At 40.7% G+C, this 15482-nt stretch overlaps 1 protein-coding gene across 14 annotated transcripts in view; it reads right to left on the reverse strand.

Annotated features, from left to right (window-relative positions):
- The window catches only part of LOC309709958 (pleckstrin homology domain-containing family A member 5-like), an 89330-nt gene extending 85404 nt beyond the window's left edge, over positions 1 to 3926 (reverse strand). For 5 of the 14 annotated variants that reach the window (XM_082538993.1, XM_082538991.1, XM_082538992.1 and 2 more), the window contains exons 1-3: positions 3787 to 3923; positions 3589 to 3665; positions 1092 to 1149 (exon numbers count right to left, since the gene is read on the reverse strand). In XM_082538993.1, the coding sequence (XP_082395119.1) occupies positions 1092 to 1149; positions 3589 to 3665; positions 3787 to 3878 (227 nt within the window). In that variant the 5' untranslated portion in view covers positions 3879 to 3923. Of the gene's footprint in view, positions 1 to 1091; positions 1150 to 3588; positions 3666 to 3786 lie in introns of all 14 variants that reach the window. The other 9 variants (XM_082538995.1, XM_082538989.1, XM_082538980.1 and 6 more) reach the window with 4 other exon arrangements.
- Between the last annotated feature and the right edge of the window lie 11556 nt (positions 3927 to 15482).

The raw sequence follows: 15482 nt of genomic DNA on the forward strand, positions 1-15482 counted from the left end.
TAATCAGCTGTCTGCTTGACGTTTATTCAGCTGTGTAAAAACTATAACTTTAATCTCAGACAAACCGATTTACTCAGGAACAACTAAAATACTGAAAAAAAAAAGCCAAACAACAACATTTTTAATTTATCTAAGTGACTCATATATATTTAACCTGAGTAGCGAAAGACGGCGGTGGGTTTGAAAACAATTTGCCGGGAGTCCGGTGTTCTCACAGCGCTAGTGACCTAGCCCCCGGCTAGCTATCGAGCTAGTGGGTAACAGATGTCTCCGAAAACGTCGGAGCGCTTTTGAAAATATGTGGTGTCCTGATAAACTGAGCCGATATTTGAGGTTTACACAGCTACATTCTCGCCTGAAAATATGTTAAACGTTTATTTTGTGACCCAGAAAGAATAATAAGAGTAATATTAAAACTAACTAGCTACCGCCATTGTTGGAAACTAAGCTGGGCCGCGCTATGAATTCTGGGACAAAGCTGCTTCTTCTTCTTCTTCTTCGGGGTTTAACGGCAGCTGGCATCCTTGTACATGCAGTGCTACCATCTTCTGTTTCAGTCCGTTATTACACTCTTAAATCCTGCTACTTATTCCTGGGTCTTTTGGGATCTTACAAAGCTTCAAACGACGCGTCGACTATTAAATCAGTCGTCGACGATTTTGATAGTCGACGTAATCGTGACTAGTCGACAAATCGTGGCAGCCCTAGTCTGAATAAATACAAACAGCTTGCAAGAGGAAAGCAAGCACACTGTGTCCATGTCTGCCTGTTATTTGCACAATGTAGCTGTGTAATCATTAACTTTTGGGATAGGCCACACAAAAAGGGAGTAAAGGTTCCAAATTTACAACCTCTTTATATTGACACATCCACCACAAGGCGTGTTTTCAGGAGCTGCAGACTATTGAGAGGAGCGTTTCATTCCTCTGAGGTGACTTAAGTGGAAATAAATTAATTTATGCTTGTAATCGAGGTACCACGGTGGCGCGCAACGGGGAAGTGTTTTGAATTTAGATGACATGTTTGTATGCAGAGGTCCTAAGGTTGCGATGGGTGTGCGTGTCATGCGGTAAAATAGGCAGGAAACTCACTTGATAAAGCACCGTGCTCCCTCAAACGTATATCCCTCCTCCCATCCGGTGGGTAAGTCTGTGAAAGAAGGAAAGGTGGACAAATATGTGAACAATCATGCAGCCATCAGCCACATTAAAAATCACTGAGAGGTGAAGCAAATAACATTGATCATGTCATTACGATGCTATGTTCTGTTGGGGTTCTGTTGGGCCTCTTGGGTCCTGACATTCATAAAGATGCAGACCGAGCACACACCACCATGAAAAAGACATTTCCTGATGGGACGACTTGTGCTGCCAGACTGCAAATACTTCTCGTGAATGGTCTTTAACCTCTTAAGACCCGAACTCTTCCAAAGCATGCATTTTTAATTTCTCTTTGATATTTGGGCATATTGGCACTCGATGAATGTAAAAAACAAAGAATTACCAGATTTTTTTTAACCTTATTTTTGTTTCTAAGAAAAATGAGAGCCACATATGAGGATATTCGTTTAAAATTTCGATAGAACAGTGGCAGTATAATGTCCTCCTAAGTGGATATCAGGCCCTTGCAGAGTAAAATTGAGTATTTTGGTCTAAATAACACAAAATGTGATGTCCACATATGTAGATGCCAGGTCCTAGGAGGTTAAAGCTCCATGAGTGAGCCCCAGAACAAGTCTAGTCCATGAAGCCCCGCTCAGCAATCCACCTGCAGCCAGTGTAGTAGAAGCTGATGCTACACAACACCTCCAGCATGCATGTATGTATGAGTGTTTGTCCCAGAAAGTTAAAGGTGTTTTGGCCAGACATGAAAGACCCACTTACCCAAAACTAGGCAACCACCTTGAAAATTTAGAGTTTCTCGAATTTTCAAGCAAATTTCGAAAGTTCCAGTTTGTTAAAAAGGAGAAATGTTTAAAAATTTGAAAAATATGTTTTGAAAAAAAGCAATAGGAGGCAAAGAATAAATAAATAAAACTGCTATGAAATTAGAATATGAAAATTGGCAGCTCTCCTCCTAACACCCTCCCATCAGACAAATGCAGGCATCTGCTCGTGCTTCACAAAAGCTAAAACTCACTCAAAGCTGAGCTTCACATGGGATTCAAAAACTGCTCTGCTTTGTAAAAGTCCTCTACTTAACCCATCGCACTACTGCATATTTTCTGCACAAACTTTACTTTTTGCCCAAGTACTTCATTACAAGCTAGATTTTCTAGTGCCCTGAACGAGAGCCCAGAAAAAGTGCGAGTTTACTCCCCTCTTCATTCACATGAATTAGTGAGTGACACCAAAAATATGCTGCCTCTGCCAGCTTTATGCATCACCTTTAGGGTTGGAACTAATTATTCCGCCTGTGCTCAATTTGTCACTTAGTTTCTTGATAAATCAGTTCAGTCATCTGGTCAATAAACTGACTGAGAATACATTCAAATTTTGTGGTTTTGCCCCCGGAAACCACAAAAAAATATCTCATTTACTATTACACAACGCTAATAAAAGCATATCATTGCAACTGAAAAGAACAGAGCTATATCATGATATTAGTAATTATTTTTTTAGAATAGCTGCCTGCCTTCTGGGCTTCAGCTCTGTGGTGAAATACTGATGGACATTTTTCAATTTTTGATACTAATAGAATACAATTTTTTAAAGAAAAGAAAATGTATGAACTCACACATTATTAAAAAAAAAAACAACTCATTGGTTGCAGCCATATTCAGATGAAGCAGACACTCTTAACAGGAGAGGGGGTGCTTGAAGTTAAAGAAGAGCTTGCTGCTGCTGTATATAGTTGCATCATAATCTCACTAGAAAAGCGCACTGAGCAGCTAATTGTACCATGTCTCTAAGATAAGTCAAGCTTTTTGTAGGAATATGAATATATATATATATATATATATATATATATATATACATATATACACACACACACATACATATATATATATATATAAGCTCACTGCAAAAAAAATTAATGATGAAATTCAGCAGAGCTATACTTCAATCTGCTACAGTTTTCCTGCTTACCTGTCACACAGGAGCTTACTGTTAAGTAGGGTCCTGTGTCAAAACACTTAAATGCACTAATCTTACTCCCCTGCACGGTCAACATAATGCGTTGGGTTATTCAAAGCCAAAACAAAAACAAAAAAACGACTTCCTACATTTGTTTACGTGCTTTAGTTGCTATTAGGCTAAAGGTCACCTCTTCACTAGTTCTCGGGCGATATTGGCTAGTGTCCACTCTTCAACTCCACTGACTGACCACCCTGGGGAGAGGCAGCAGCGAAGGAAGTGGCACTAGCTGGGCAGAGGTGGGCACGAGAGGGCTCAATTTTCACAGCACGAGCGACAAAAACCCACTCGTGTGTTAAGAAACACGGCGTGGATATCACAGCCTCTCTCTCTCACACACACGCACAGCGTGGGAAGTGTTCGCTTTTGGGTAACACAACAACAACACACTGCCGGGGCGAACACGAAAGGCGTTCAAGATAAGAGAAAAACTTGACAGTGACATCTTTACCTGGAGTTTTCCTGTGCCCGGTTATAACTGCCTCACCACTTACTGGATGCAGCCAGGTTGTACTCTTGGCTTCTTCGCTGTTGAGAAGGAGAGACAGAGAGAAAGAGCGAGATATGCGTTCAAATCCAGCGGTGACTTTGTTCGAAATAGAAACGAGCAGAATGACTTGAAGCGTTTGCCTTTGGAAGGGATATTTACTTAACGAAGAAGACACGTCCATCCCGAGTAACACCATAACTCCAGGAAGACGGGAGACAAGAAATCCACTCGGGTTGTAGCTCCGCCGCCATGTCTGGCAGTACTGTATGACAATCGCGCGGCTCCGCTCTCCCAGGCAGCGCGTACACGGAAACCTTGGCAACGGCGGGTGGCTGAGAGCAGGGTGTAGAGCAGACAGGTAAAGTCCATTCATTTGTATGGGAGAATAATGGCTGGACAGCCGAGGGTTTTTTTTTAACCCAAAATGTATTTTATTTCTTTACTGACACAATAAAAGAGTTATTTTACTTTTAGGTAAGTTTTTGCATCGCTGTGTACATGGCTTTAGTCAAAAAAGTCCTTTTGGATTTATGGTTCTTTATGATTCTCTACGACTTAAATATACAGCCAGGATATTAAACCACATGTCCAATCAGCAAACTCACATGACAGCAACTCGGTGCATTTAGGCATGTAGACATAGTCAGGGCGACCTGCTGAAGTTGAAAACTGAACATCGGTTTCCCAGCAGCCACTTTTTAAGTGGTATGGTTGTTGGTGCCACATGGGCTGGTCTGGGTATTTCAGAAACTCCTGATCGTCTGTGGTTGGGTGGGATTTTCCCCGAAGATCCATCTCTGGTGTTTACAGATAGTGTAAAAACATGTACTCTGCGCAACAATGTCTCTCACAATGTCTCCTCTCACAATGAAGTGAGAGGACACTGCTTTAAAATGAGAGGGTTGTAACTAAATTAGTTGCTGTAACGGTGTAGGATTAGATATTTTCTTAGTACAGGTAGTCACGCTCAAATCATATCAAACTGTTTTTTGATTTGTTTTTTTTTAACATGAAAATGTATTCAGTATACTACATTGGTCTCCAGAGTCAGCAGATCTCAATCCAGTAGAGCAGCTTTGGGATGTGATGGAAGAGATGTGCATCATGGATGCACAGCCAACAAATCTGCAGCAACTGAGTGATGCTATCATATCGATATGGACCAAAATCTCTGAGCAGTGTTTCCAGCACCTTGTTGAATCTATGTCAAGAAGACTTGACATAGATTTCTAGACATAGAAGGCAAAATGGAGTCCAACCCAGTACTAGCAAGGTGTACCTAACAAAGTGTTCGGTGAGTGTATATTTTCTGTTTTGCACCCTTACACTCTTCACATTCTTTATATGTTTTTTTTTCCTTCTATGTCTCGTCTGTGGGATCTGGTTGCTACATCATAGTACAGATGTCAGTGGTGAATGCAGGCGCCCATCTCACACATTTGTTCCCACCAATAATAACATAACTTCCAGGCATGTTGAATTGATTTTAAAATTTTTTCTTCTATATAAAAAAAGACATTTCTATCAGAAACGGGGGCAGAAGAGGTCTAAAATTCACCAGAAGGAAAATAAGTGTCAGTAATTCCTTGGGGAAGACCTCGAGACCTTCTGCTTAATCCACACTCACCCCCCAGTGCTCAAACAAAACCTGTGCCCATGGCTGTCGTTGTAGCTTTTCTACATACAAAGGCACATTAAGCATAAGGGGGGGGGGGAGAAGATAAACCTGCCACTAGCGCCCCAGGACAAAATTGATCTGCTGGACCTCCAAAAGCCTTTTTTCACTTTAGACATTTTTAATCAAAACTCAAATCCTCTCTCCTCTTCATGTTCAAATAGTGCCCCCGAGTCACATCGGCTAATAGCAGGAACCACTTTGAGGCTCTTATAGTGTTAGATGGTATTGTGCTTTTGTGGTACATATTCCAAAACAAATGATCAATTAAATTAGCTCAAACCAGATGATGCACAGACAGTCTGGAGTTTTCTGAGGAACATCCATTGTCATAGGAAAGTTCCCTTCTTCATGTGCTTGGGGGGCACAGACTGATGGACATACAGAGAAAAATATCCACAGTCTACTACCGCACCCACAGTTTCAACTCTACCATTCGGTTCTTGGCCTCCACCTTTTGTCACTGTGCAGCGAAACTGCAGCATCAGCTTTTCACAGAATACAAAAACATGTTATCCAACACCACTTTGCCAGGCCTGTTGTTGCTTTGTGTTGCATTGTTTTTCTGCACACATGATAGGCCACTGTTTTTGAGCATGTGGTGGTGGTAATGGGTGGTGGACATGTCTGCCAACTGCCAGGTCAACCACTTGGAGAGGAACTCTTAAAGGACAAGGAAGCAGTGAAACACTGAATCCTGGTCAGAAGTCACACACTGAGCTCTTTGTATTCTGTTTACCTGGGGCAGAGTAACACAGTTTTCTGGTAATGTGACGTACAAAGGAACTGCTTATTTCTTCCCAAGTAAGGGGGCAGTGGTCTAAAAGAAGATGGGAAAATAACAATATTAAAATAAGCTGCGCTTTATTTGCCCTTTTCATGAACTTGATATTGATATGAGAAGTAGTACATGAGCTGTGTTTTAAAATGCACAATCTAGAAAAAGTCCTCCCCCAATCTCTGAAATATAGTTTAAAAATTCCAACTTTTCTTTCTGAAACAGTCAAAATATATATATTTTTTAAGGAAACAAAAGAGACTGTCTTCCCCAGAAAAAACCAGGTACTGTCTGTCATTTTGGCAAGCTGTTATTATGACCTATGCTTACATTATAATGTTAGCCATCTTCTAGGGGGTCTGTGAGTAATACAGGTAATCAACAACTTTGACAGTGTATTTTTGTGCCTAAACCTAACCAAATTACAAGGAAAATCAAAGTAAGCACGCTGAGAGTCGATGCTTTCATTGGAAACAATCACGTTTCAAAGACTCTTTAATTAGTCTTTTTAGACAGAGAAGAGCAAACAACCAGCATAATGATTTAAGTGAAGGACTTGCTGGAAAATGCAGATCTCACCTGCCCTCTTTCAATCCATGATCTTTTTCCAGCATATCTATGTGTAGGATCCATCAGAGTGAAAATGATAAGATTAGAGCCTGACACCTGCTTAAATGTGCTAGCTTACCCGTGAGATCTGAAAGTGAAGTAGTGCCTGAAAGTGGAGCCTTTCACGTCTCAGTTTTCAAGCAGTCATCTTTTGATCTGTTTAGAGAGCCTATAGGCCTGTGTCATGCCATTCATAACTTACAGAAAATGAAAGTACTATTCCCTGTATATCACACAGCACTTGTTTCAGTGAGGTTTACCTTCAGCTATTTTATTTTTTCATATAATCTCAAGTTACAGGGTTGATAAAGAACTTGACAGTATCCCCGCTGTTCTAGTTCCAGTACTGACAGTATTGATATAGCTGAAAGTCCAGCACTGTGGGTCATGTAATTCTTCTTTTGGCAGGGGCAGACATTTCTCAACTGCCATTCACAGTTGCCAGGGTGAACAATGCTCCACTGAGCTATAACTTATGGTCCTCACTAAAAGAGCCTAATACCATTAGCCAAAGTGGGAGTCAGATGAGAGCTGGAACTTGGAGAGGTAGCATTTGTGCAGGACGTGCATATGTGTTTTGTGCAAATGTTTCTTAGGAGCATCTACTGAGTTACAGAAAATGAAAATGAATGGGGAAGCAAGCCAAACAGATCTGCAGCCATTAAGTCATTCGTCAGGCAGTGACATCTCTGGGATCCCAAGCCTCTGGTCACATGCAATCCAAGCACACAACTGACTCAGCAGAAACTTCTGCTGAAACATCTTCCTGTAAAGACAACCCTACTTTATATGCTTATTTTGAAGATTAAAGGTCTCCAGCTGAATAACGTAATGCAAGCAGGTATCAGAAAATTCAGTTCAACTAACAAAACATTAATTAATGTAAAGAAGACCTGGTAAAAGTACAATAAAGAATCTTCATAAAGACACGCGGCGTTGTGTCTGGTTAACATTGCGCAACATATTCTTACATAATTGCTCCATGCTCAGCGAGGCGAGGGTTCTCTGCTCAGTGACACAGGCCAGACTTGAGGCATCAGAATGTAATTAATGGTTGCACATTATCAAGCAGCTGTTTGAGGGCTTTGTTCTGGTGCCAGCTCGGCAGTAGCCTCGTGCCTGTCTGTGCTAGGTAAGAGGACCCTCCTCTTTAGACTGGAACCGCTCGGCATCTGTGCAAACCTCTCATTTGTTGGAGTCACAAGGCTGTGTAGATAGAGCTATCTTTAAGCCTGAACACAGCACTTCAACATGGTCACTATCTTTTTTGTTGTTGTTTTGCCTACTGAAGCTTGAAGGGAGTAATATAATAGTAATAATACCCACAAGTAGAGTGTAAAATCAACACATGCCACAATAACTTCCTGCTGCACTGCACTCTTTTACCAAATCACCGATGGAAATGATTCCCAGATGATGTAAATACGCTGTCATACACTTTCAGCACAGCACTTTTTTTTTCGCATTAGCTTGCTCAGCACACAAACCAAAAAGCCATCAGGGTCAGTCAAGTCAGCAGACCAGGTTAATTGGCAACTCTGGAAAAATGGTTTAACGCTTAATTCAGCTGTAGCCGCGCAAATGCACAAGTACCAATATGGATGATTGGAAGGAGTCGCTAGGCTTTGAGAGCTTGTGGAAAAATGACTCTGCTGGACGGTTTTAGTTCTCACAACTCCACTCTGAATCATTAAACACACCTCCCTGAATCACTCTTAGTCACAGCCTGACAAAAACCCAACCCACAAATGACTCTCTGTTCACCAGAGTGACGACTTCACTGGATCTATCGGATTTTTGGGTGCAGTCCAAATATTTTTTTTCTCTCCTACTTTTATGAGACTTCCACTAGTGATATGTGTCATTAAGAATGAATGAGTGGATATGCTATTTTGTAATTAGAGGATGCTGCAAGTGGCCTGACTCGGTTGTAAGTAAATGACTGTGAAGAGGGAGGGTGTTATCTGTGTTTTTTCCCAGATGTACTGTTTTTATTTTTGCTATGTAAAGTGAAACAGAAATGTTTTACTATTTTGCTTTAGGAACCCCAAGCAGCGAGACTAACGGTGGAACCAGGCACACTTCATTCATCTGTGAAAGATGGTCCAGAACTCAACCTCTCAACACTCATGTGTCTTTCAATATCTAATTCAACAAAGTCATCATACTCTTACCTACATGTCGCTCTTACCCCTTACTGGTTTAGACAAGGACCTCTGTGTTTAGATAATGAAATTAGCCGGCCTCCCTGAGGCTCTCCCTGCTTCATAAACTGCTTTATTAATTGCTATCTGCATTTGGTAAGTGCTACAAAAGGCTACTGTAAGTATATCCGCTCGTAACCGGAGCGGATTCTATATTGATTGCAGATGGTGTCATTACTCAAAAAACCCAGCTGTGTAATTTAAGTAATGGAGCAGATTATTAATTAAGATGAAGGGCTACTTAACATTGATCAGGGATCCAAGCTCCACTTTGCTGTAATGCATAAATAACCTGACATGGGTGCGATTCCCCAACACACAGCGCTCGTTAAAGCTCATCGCATGTGCTGATATCACAGATTCTGATACGCAGTACCTCCTGGTTTCATCTTCATGAGTGCAAGGCCTGCGCCTTCACCCTGCAGTGCATTTATAGCTTAAGTAGCAGGATATAGAGGAGTTCGTGGAGAACTACTTGAGGCCAAGTGCTGGTATAATGCAAAAGTGCTCTTTCAAAGGCATGATTATCTTGGCGTGGCGGGAATGGAAGAGGCAGCATTCCGCTGCATGCACGTTAAATAAGGTGACGTGCCAGATGAGAATTTGTATTTATTTATTTATTGTTTTTAACACAGAAGCTGATGACATGTACTGTACAACACTGCAACCGCAACATCTGTTGGGCTTTGCAACATTCAGGAAATCTCAGCATGCAGTCCTTCCCTGATGGCACACATATCCTGTGTTTGATGGGAAAGCAGAGCAGTGTGACAAACAGGTCATGAGCATCTTCTCGGGGCAGCCAGGGTCATGTGAGCGACAGCGAGAAAGGCTCAAGGCTCGGAATAACTCTTTAAGGCGGAAGGCAGGAACTCCTCAAGGACAACACTGATGCTGGACTTTGTAAACTTGCTTTCTATTTTTTTGTTGTTATTATGCCGTGCAATTCAAGGATTTGAGAGGATCTGTATTAATTCATATTTACTAATGAAACGAAACGCTTAGTTATTTGCACGCCAAAGTACAGATCCTTTTTCCAAGAAGAAAAAGAGCATGTATTTAAAAAAGGGAGCACAAAAGTAGTTTTTAATGATGAATTAAACTGACTCTTATGCCTAACAGACCACTGGCTTTGCAAAAGCACAATAGTACTTCCATCCATCCATCTATTTTCTTCCGCTTATCCAATTCAGAGTCGGGGAAGACCTGGAGCCTTTCCCAGCTGTCATATGGCGAGAGGTGATGTACAGCCTGTACATGTTTTTGTACCAGGTTTTCTAAGCAGGGCTAACACAGAGTGACAGACAGCCATTCATACTATTTGGACTGTGGGAGGAAGCTGCAGTGCTTGAAAAAACCCACACAGACATGAGGAAAACATGCAAACTCCACACAGAAAGGCCACAGATTCAAACGCAGGGTCTTTTGGCTGTGCTAACTGTACAACTGAATTCTGACCCCTCCAAAGTACTTAAGTTAAAACCAAAATCTCAATTAGATATTCTGTAAAGGAAAGAAAACATGTGACCTAGTCTTTGACATCACAGTGCACATATTTATGTATGAACATCTGCTCTTCTCTGGGGCTATTTTTGGCCTGAAGTTTTTAAAATTCAAGGTCATGGAATAACTGATATAGTCACACAAGCTTCCTCATAATGAAAATACTGTAATGGCTTCATCTGGTTCCCTATTTTGTTTTAAATGAGAAGTTATTCAAATGCATCTCTTTTCCTTTTAGGGGAATTTCTTCATTTGTTTTTTTTACTCTTTACTCCTACGAGTCGGACACAGGAAGTTGTTGCAAAATCTTGGATTTCAACAGAAAAATGGTCACTCCTTTCATCCGCAGAGTTCCTCGTGAATGCCTCTACGTGCTTAATCACGCTCTTCACTGTACAGTTTAAAAAGAGAACGACTGACTTAAATCTACTTGAGCGAAGTCGTAACTGTCACCGAGGTGCTTGATTTTTCACAACCCCGCCGACTCCACTGATACAGGGAGAGATCTGAGCGCGAGCTGCGCTGCTGTATTTATTTGTTTATATAATGATGCCACACTCTGTAGTAACTTTCTCAGATGGATCTGTCAATGATTGATGAAGTATGCAGTCAGAAGTCACACAGCTTTATAGCAGACATCATATTATGCTGATAGGCTGCAGAAGAATTTAATGTTCTGCCACAAATAGGCTCTCTGTAGAGACCTTATAAGGTTTACAGGGTGCTCATACAACCAAAGAAAAACAGGGGTTTTCTGTTATTCTGCATTTGAAGACACTGGTGAAACTCCTACACAATGTTTTAATTTGTTCTATATGTGTCAAACGCAAGAATTTACATTTACTGTCATTTGCAGCTACAGTTTTATCCAAACAGATGCATGGTTTTATTTTTAGAAACCAAGTTAATGAAATTGTTTTAAGAATATCCTAAAATCTAAAAGTTTTTTGAGTGTCTCGTCTGCCTTTGTTTCCTGGTGCACAAGATATCTCGTAGTTCATTTCTCCATATGTGGCAGATTGCTGAGTCACCCTTCTGCTCTGCACCTGTTCAGGTGTAGTGATTTTAATGCTCTCTTTGGAGTGCTGAATGCAAGGCTCCCGGTTACAGCTGGCATTGTCAAAGTGCTCGTAGTTGAGCTATGTGGCAAGATGGCCGGTGTCAGCAACAGTAAAAGAGCTGGGACAGTAAATTGACTCTGAACTGATGAGTGGGAGTGTTGGGTTGTGGGAAATCTGAGCTCATTCCCTCCCTTTTCAAGGTCCAGTAAATATAAGGGTAGTACGTCAACATTTCCTGCACATCTCACAGAGATGTAAAGGGGTGTTTACGCTCACTCACCCGAAGGACAAGATGTTGAAAATGCAAAAGAGCTTTTTAATGAAATTCCCCACAAAATATCAAACAGCTTTTATAGCTTTTCATAAGATTCTTCAAAATCGTAAGATTAGATCAGAGTGCCAAAGAGAGCGTCTGTATGAAAATCTAAATTTGTCAGTCTGTTGGAGAGGCATTAGGACGCAGCTGAGCGCTGTGGAGAGGTTGTGTCTGGGCCACTAAACAAGTCCCGTGTGCTAAGCAACACTGGGTAAGGGCCATCTGTCTCCAGTACCAGAACGTTCAGGCAAAGCAGGCGGGGAAAGAAAAAGAGTTTCATGTCGCAGCTCCCCTGATCAATGGCTATTGATTCTTCACTTATCTCAAATACAGCCTAGCTGATGAGATGTCACACTTCTGACCTCCTGCAGGGAGAGGGGAATGAGGGATGCTAGCTGGGTAGGCATGGTGTTGTGTTACAGATATACTCCATTCACATATACAAAAGGGGAAAATTTTACTTGCATACCTGTAATGTTAAGGAAACAAACATGCAGGCATAATTACACTGAAATTGTATATTCATGCAATGGAAGGCTGCAATTATCCACCCAGTGAACCATCAACTTTTACAGGTTTGATGTGACAAACCTTGCATGGACAGTTACGCTCCTATCCTCTTTACTGTCCATCTTTTAACCTCATCCCACTGTGGCTCTCACTCTCTTGATGCAGACAGACAATTAATAAGTGCTTTGTTGGCCGAATGGATCACATTCACCACAACTGCTGCGCTCAGCAGACAGCTCAAATGAATAAAGAGCAAGCAACCCCTCTAAACTGACAGTCACAAAGATAGATGGATTGCAAAGTCACAATGACCTTTGACAATATCCTATTTTTAAAGCCTTTTTGGGATCTCACATCTAGAGAAAAAGAAGGGGAAAACTAGCTAGAATAGCAGTAACAGTGGCAAGATAATCAACACTTTTCCAAGTCGTAATAAAACAGCAGAAACTCCACAAAAAGCTAGCTCAAGAGCATGCAAATGCTCCATAGCTTACAGATCAAAGAGCTCAATGACAGGAGATTTTACAGAGCATAGGAAGATGATGGTTTGGTACCACAGAAAAATCCCCCACTGTGACTTTGTGCACTGAATGTTAAACACTGGCCAATTTTTCACCTTTTCTATTTACTGTCGCACATTTTTATGTGCAATATTTCATAACTCCTTTGAGTTTCCAATAAATCCTCACTATATTGAGATTTGAATGTGTTGAAAAGCACAATTCAAAGTATTCTTAAGTGCGACAATAAAGAAATATGCGTTTGAATTTCCTTTTGCAGACATGTGTTGGCTATCACTGTCTTTGACTCTGTGCAGATATGTGATGTATTCACTGTGCCTTGACATCTCGAGTAATTGTGTTTAGACAATTATATAGCATACTGCTTGTGAAAGAGAGATTTCATTACACAGACTTTTCTCCAGTATTTCAATATTTTATAAATGTGACATGTTTGTGGGTATACCCTTAAAACAGGTTGTTGTTCATGACCCCAATCTAAATGGTATTGTATGAAACATGTCATTGGAGCCTTAAGATTAAAACAGCATTGATAAACAACAGTTTTGCTTTAATTAGGTAAAAGTAGGAATGCTAGAGAGAAAAATATGTTGTTACAAGTGAAAGTCCTAGATTCAGAATTCTACATGGGTCAGTATTAACATCAAAATATACTCAAAGCATCTAAAGTAAAAGTATTCATTATACAGTGAGGGGGGTCAGGGAGGAGACAGGAGCCTATCCCCTCCCACTGTCATAGTACAAGAAGTTTTATTATCACTGATTAATTATGAATTAGTTTTATCTCTCACTTTAATGTTGAAGCTGGTAATAATTTGACATGATTTGTTTACTACAGAGCACCTCAATCTATAATAATGTAGCACAATTTACTGGTAGCTGTATTATATTAATCAGAAATTTAAAATAAATGTAGTGCCTCTTGACCCAATCCCACTCCCTTGACATGTCCCTGACATCAAGAAGAATAAGCCAATGTAACATTTATGGAGCTTAGAGACAGGCAGATTTTCTAGTGATGTTAACAATTTGGCTTGTGGAGTACAACCATGTGGTCGAAATAATCACTTTCAGGCAAAAAAAAAAAATACATGAGAGGTGAGCACAAATAGCCTTGAGGGTTTCAGGCGTAATTCTCCATCAGTCAGATCTTTGCTGCACGTCATATCTGCTCTCTCCCCACAGCTCATATTTGATAAATGGATAAAATACTGAAGAAATACAAATGAATAGATGAAAATTCATCTAATGATTTCTAATCATTTCACTAAGGGAAATATCTACATAAATATACAGATATGTATTTACTCTGAATAAAATCTTTAACATAACATTTAGAATTTTGGTTTAAGTTATCCACAGGTTGCTCCTCCTGGATTCATGATGTGTAATGTCAACTGTAGCTGGCCTCTGGTGATGAGAGAAATAGAAACTGAACTGCTCAGCTGTTACTCGGTGAGACTGCTCAAATAAATTATTTATTTGAAATGACAGAGTGTGATTCTCTTCTTCGTCTGACCCCGTTTAACCATTATCTGCCTTCTTTGTGGGCAATTTCAAAGGAAATAATACACATTTCATAATGGATAAATTATTAGGAAATGACAGAAAAAGCACAAACTTGCCCAGATTTAGAGCAGAAACCATGGAAATAATTACATTTCTGACTACAGTACTATTCGCTGACAGTGTACACAAAATGAGTGCCCTGATTCCTAATTCGCAGATCATGACTGCTGTGAAATGCAATTAATGGATTCATAATTTATTTAGTGAGCTGTGATGAGCAAGTTCCTGGGAGCTCACTGAGACAGAATGCAGTATACACTCCATACACACTGGGTAAGCACTAGGTGTGTTTCAAAGGATGTGCAAAAAAACAAAAAAGGAACAGTACATCTAAATAATTTTAGATGTAGCTGCAGTTGTGGTTAGAAGTTTACATACACTCATCCTGGGCTTGGCTGCCATGGCAGTTTTAGACTCTTTAAACAGTTCTTTTTCCAGGGTATACACCCTAACTAATATTTGGTTAAATGTCCCTTGGCAAGATCCTTTTGGTAGCCATCAACAAGCTTCTGGGATAATTTTGGCTTAATAGTTTGGCAGTGGTCCACCTCCTTCATTAGTCCATCCACCTTGTGTAATAGTGTACGAGTATCGCTGGCAGCAAAACAGCCCCAAAGCATAATCCTACCACCGCCATGCTTTGCAAGCTGAACAGTGTTCTTACGTTTGAGACCCTCACCTTTACTCCTCTAAGCATACCTCTTGTCATTGCGGCCAAATAGCTCAATCTTTGTTTCATATAACCATAAAGCTTTTCTCCAGAAGACATTTGGCTTGACCGTGTGGGCAGATTCAAATTTCAGTCAACCAATTTCAAATGTCAATTTTCATGGCAGGCTTGAACCTTAGTGGTTCCTGAGTTGTCCCTGAACATCCTAACCCACGGGTGTCCAACTCCAGGCCTCAAGAGCAGGTGTCCTGCAGGTTTTAGATGTGTCCTTGATCCAACACAGCTGATTTAAATGGCTAAATTACCTCCTCAACATGTCTTGAAGTTCTCCAGAGGCCTGTTAATGAACTAATCATTTGATCCCGATGTGTTGACCCAGGGTGAGATCTAAAACCTGCAGGACACCGGCCCTTGAGCCCTGGGGTTGGACACCCCTGTC

The sequence above is a fragment of the Aulonocara stuartgranti genome, assembly GCF_965226115.1.
Source record: "Aulonocara stuartgranti genome assembly, chromosome: 7".
In the NCBI taxonomy this organism is placed as follows: Eukaryota; Metazoa; Chordata; class Actinopteri; order Cichliformes; family Cichlidae; genus Aulonocara; species Aulonocara stuartgranti.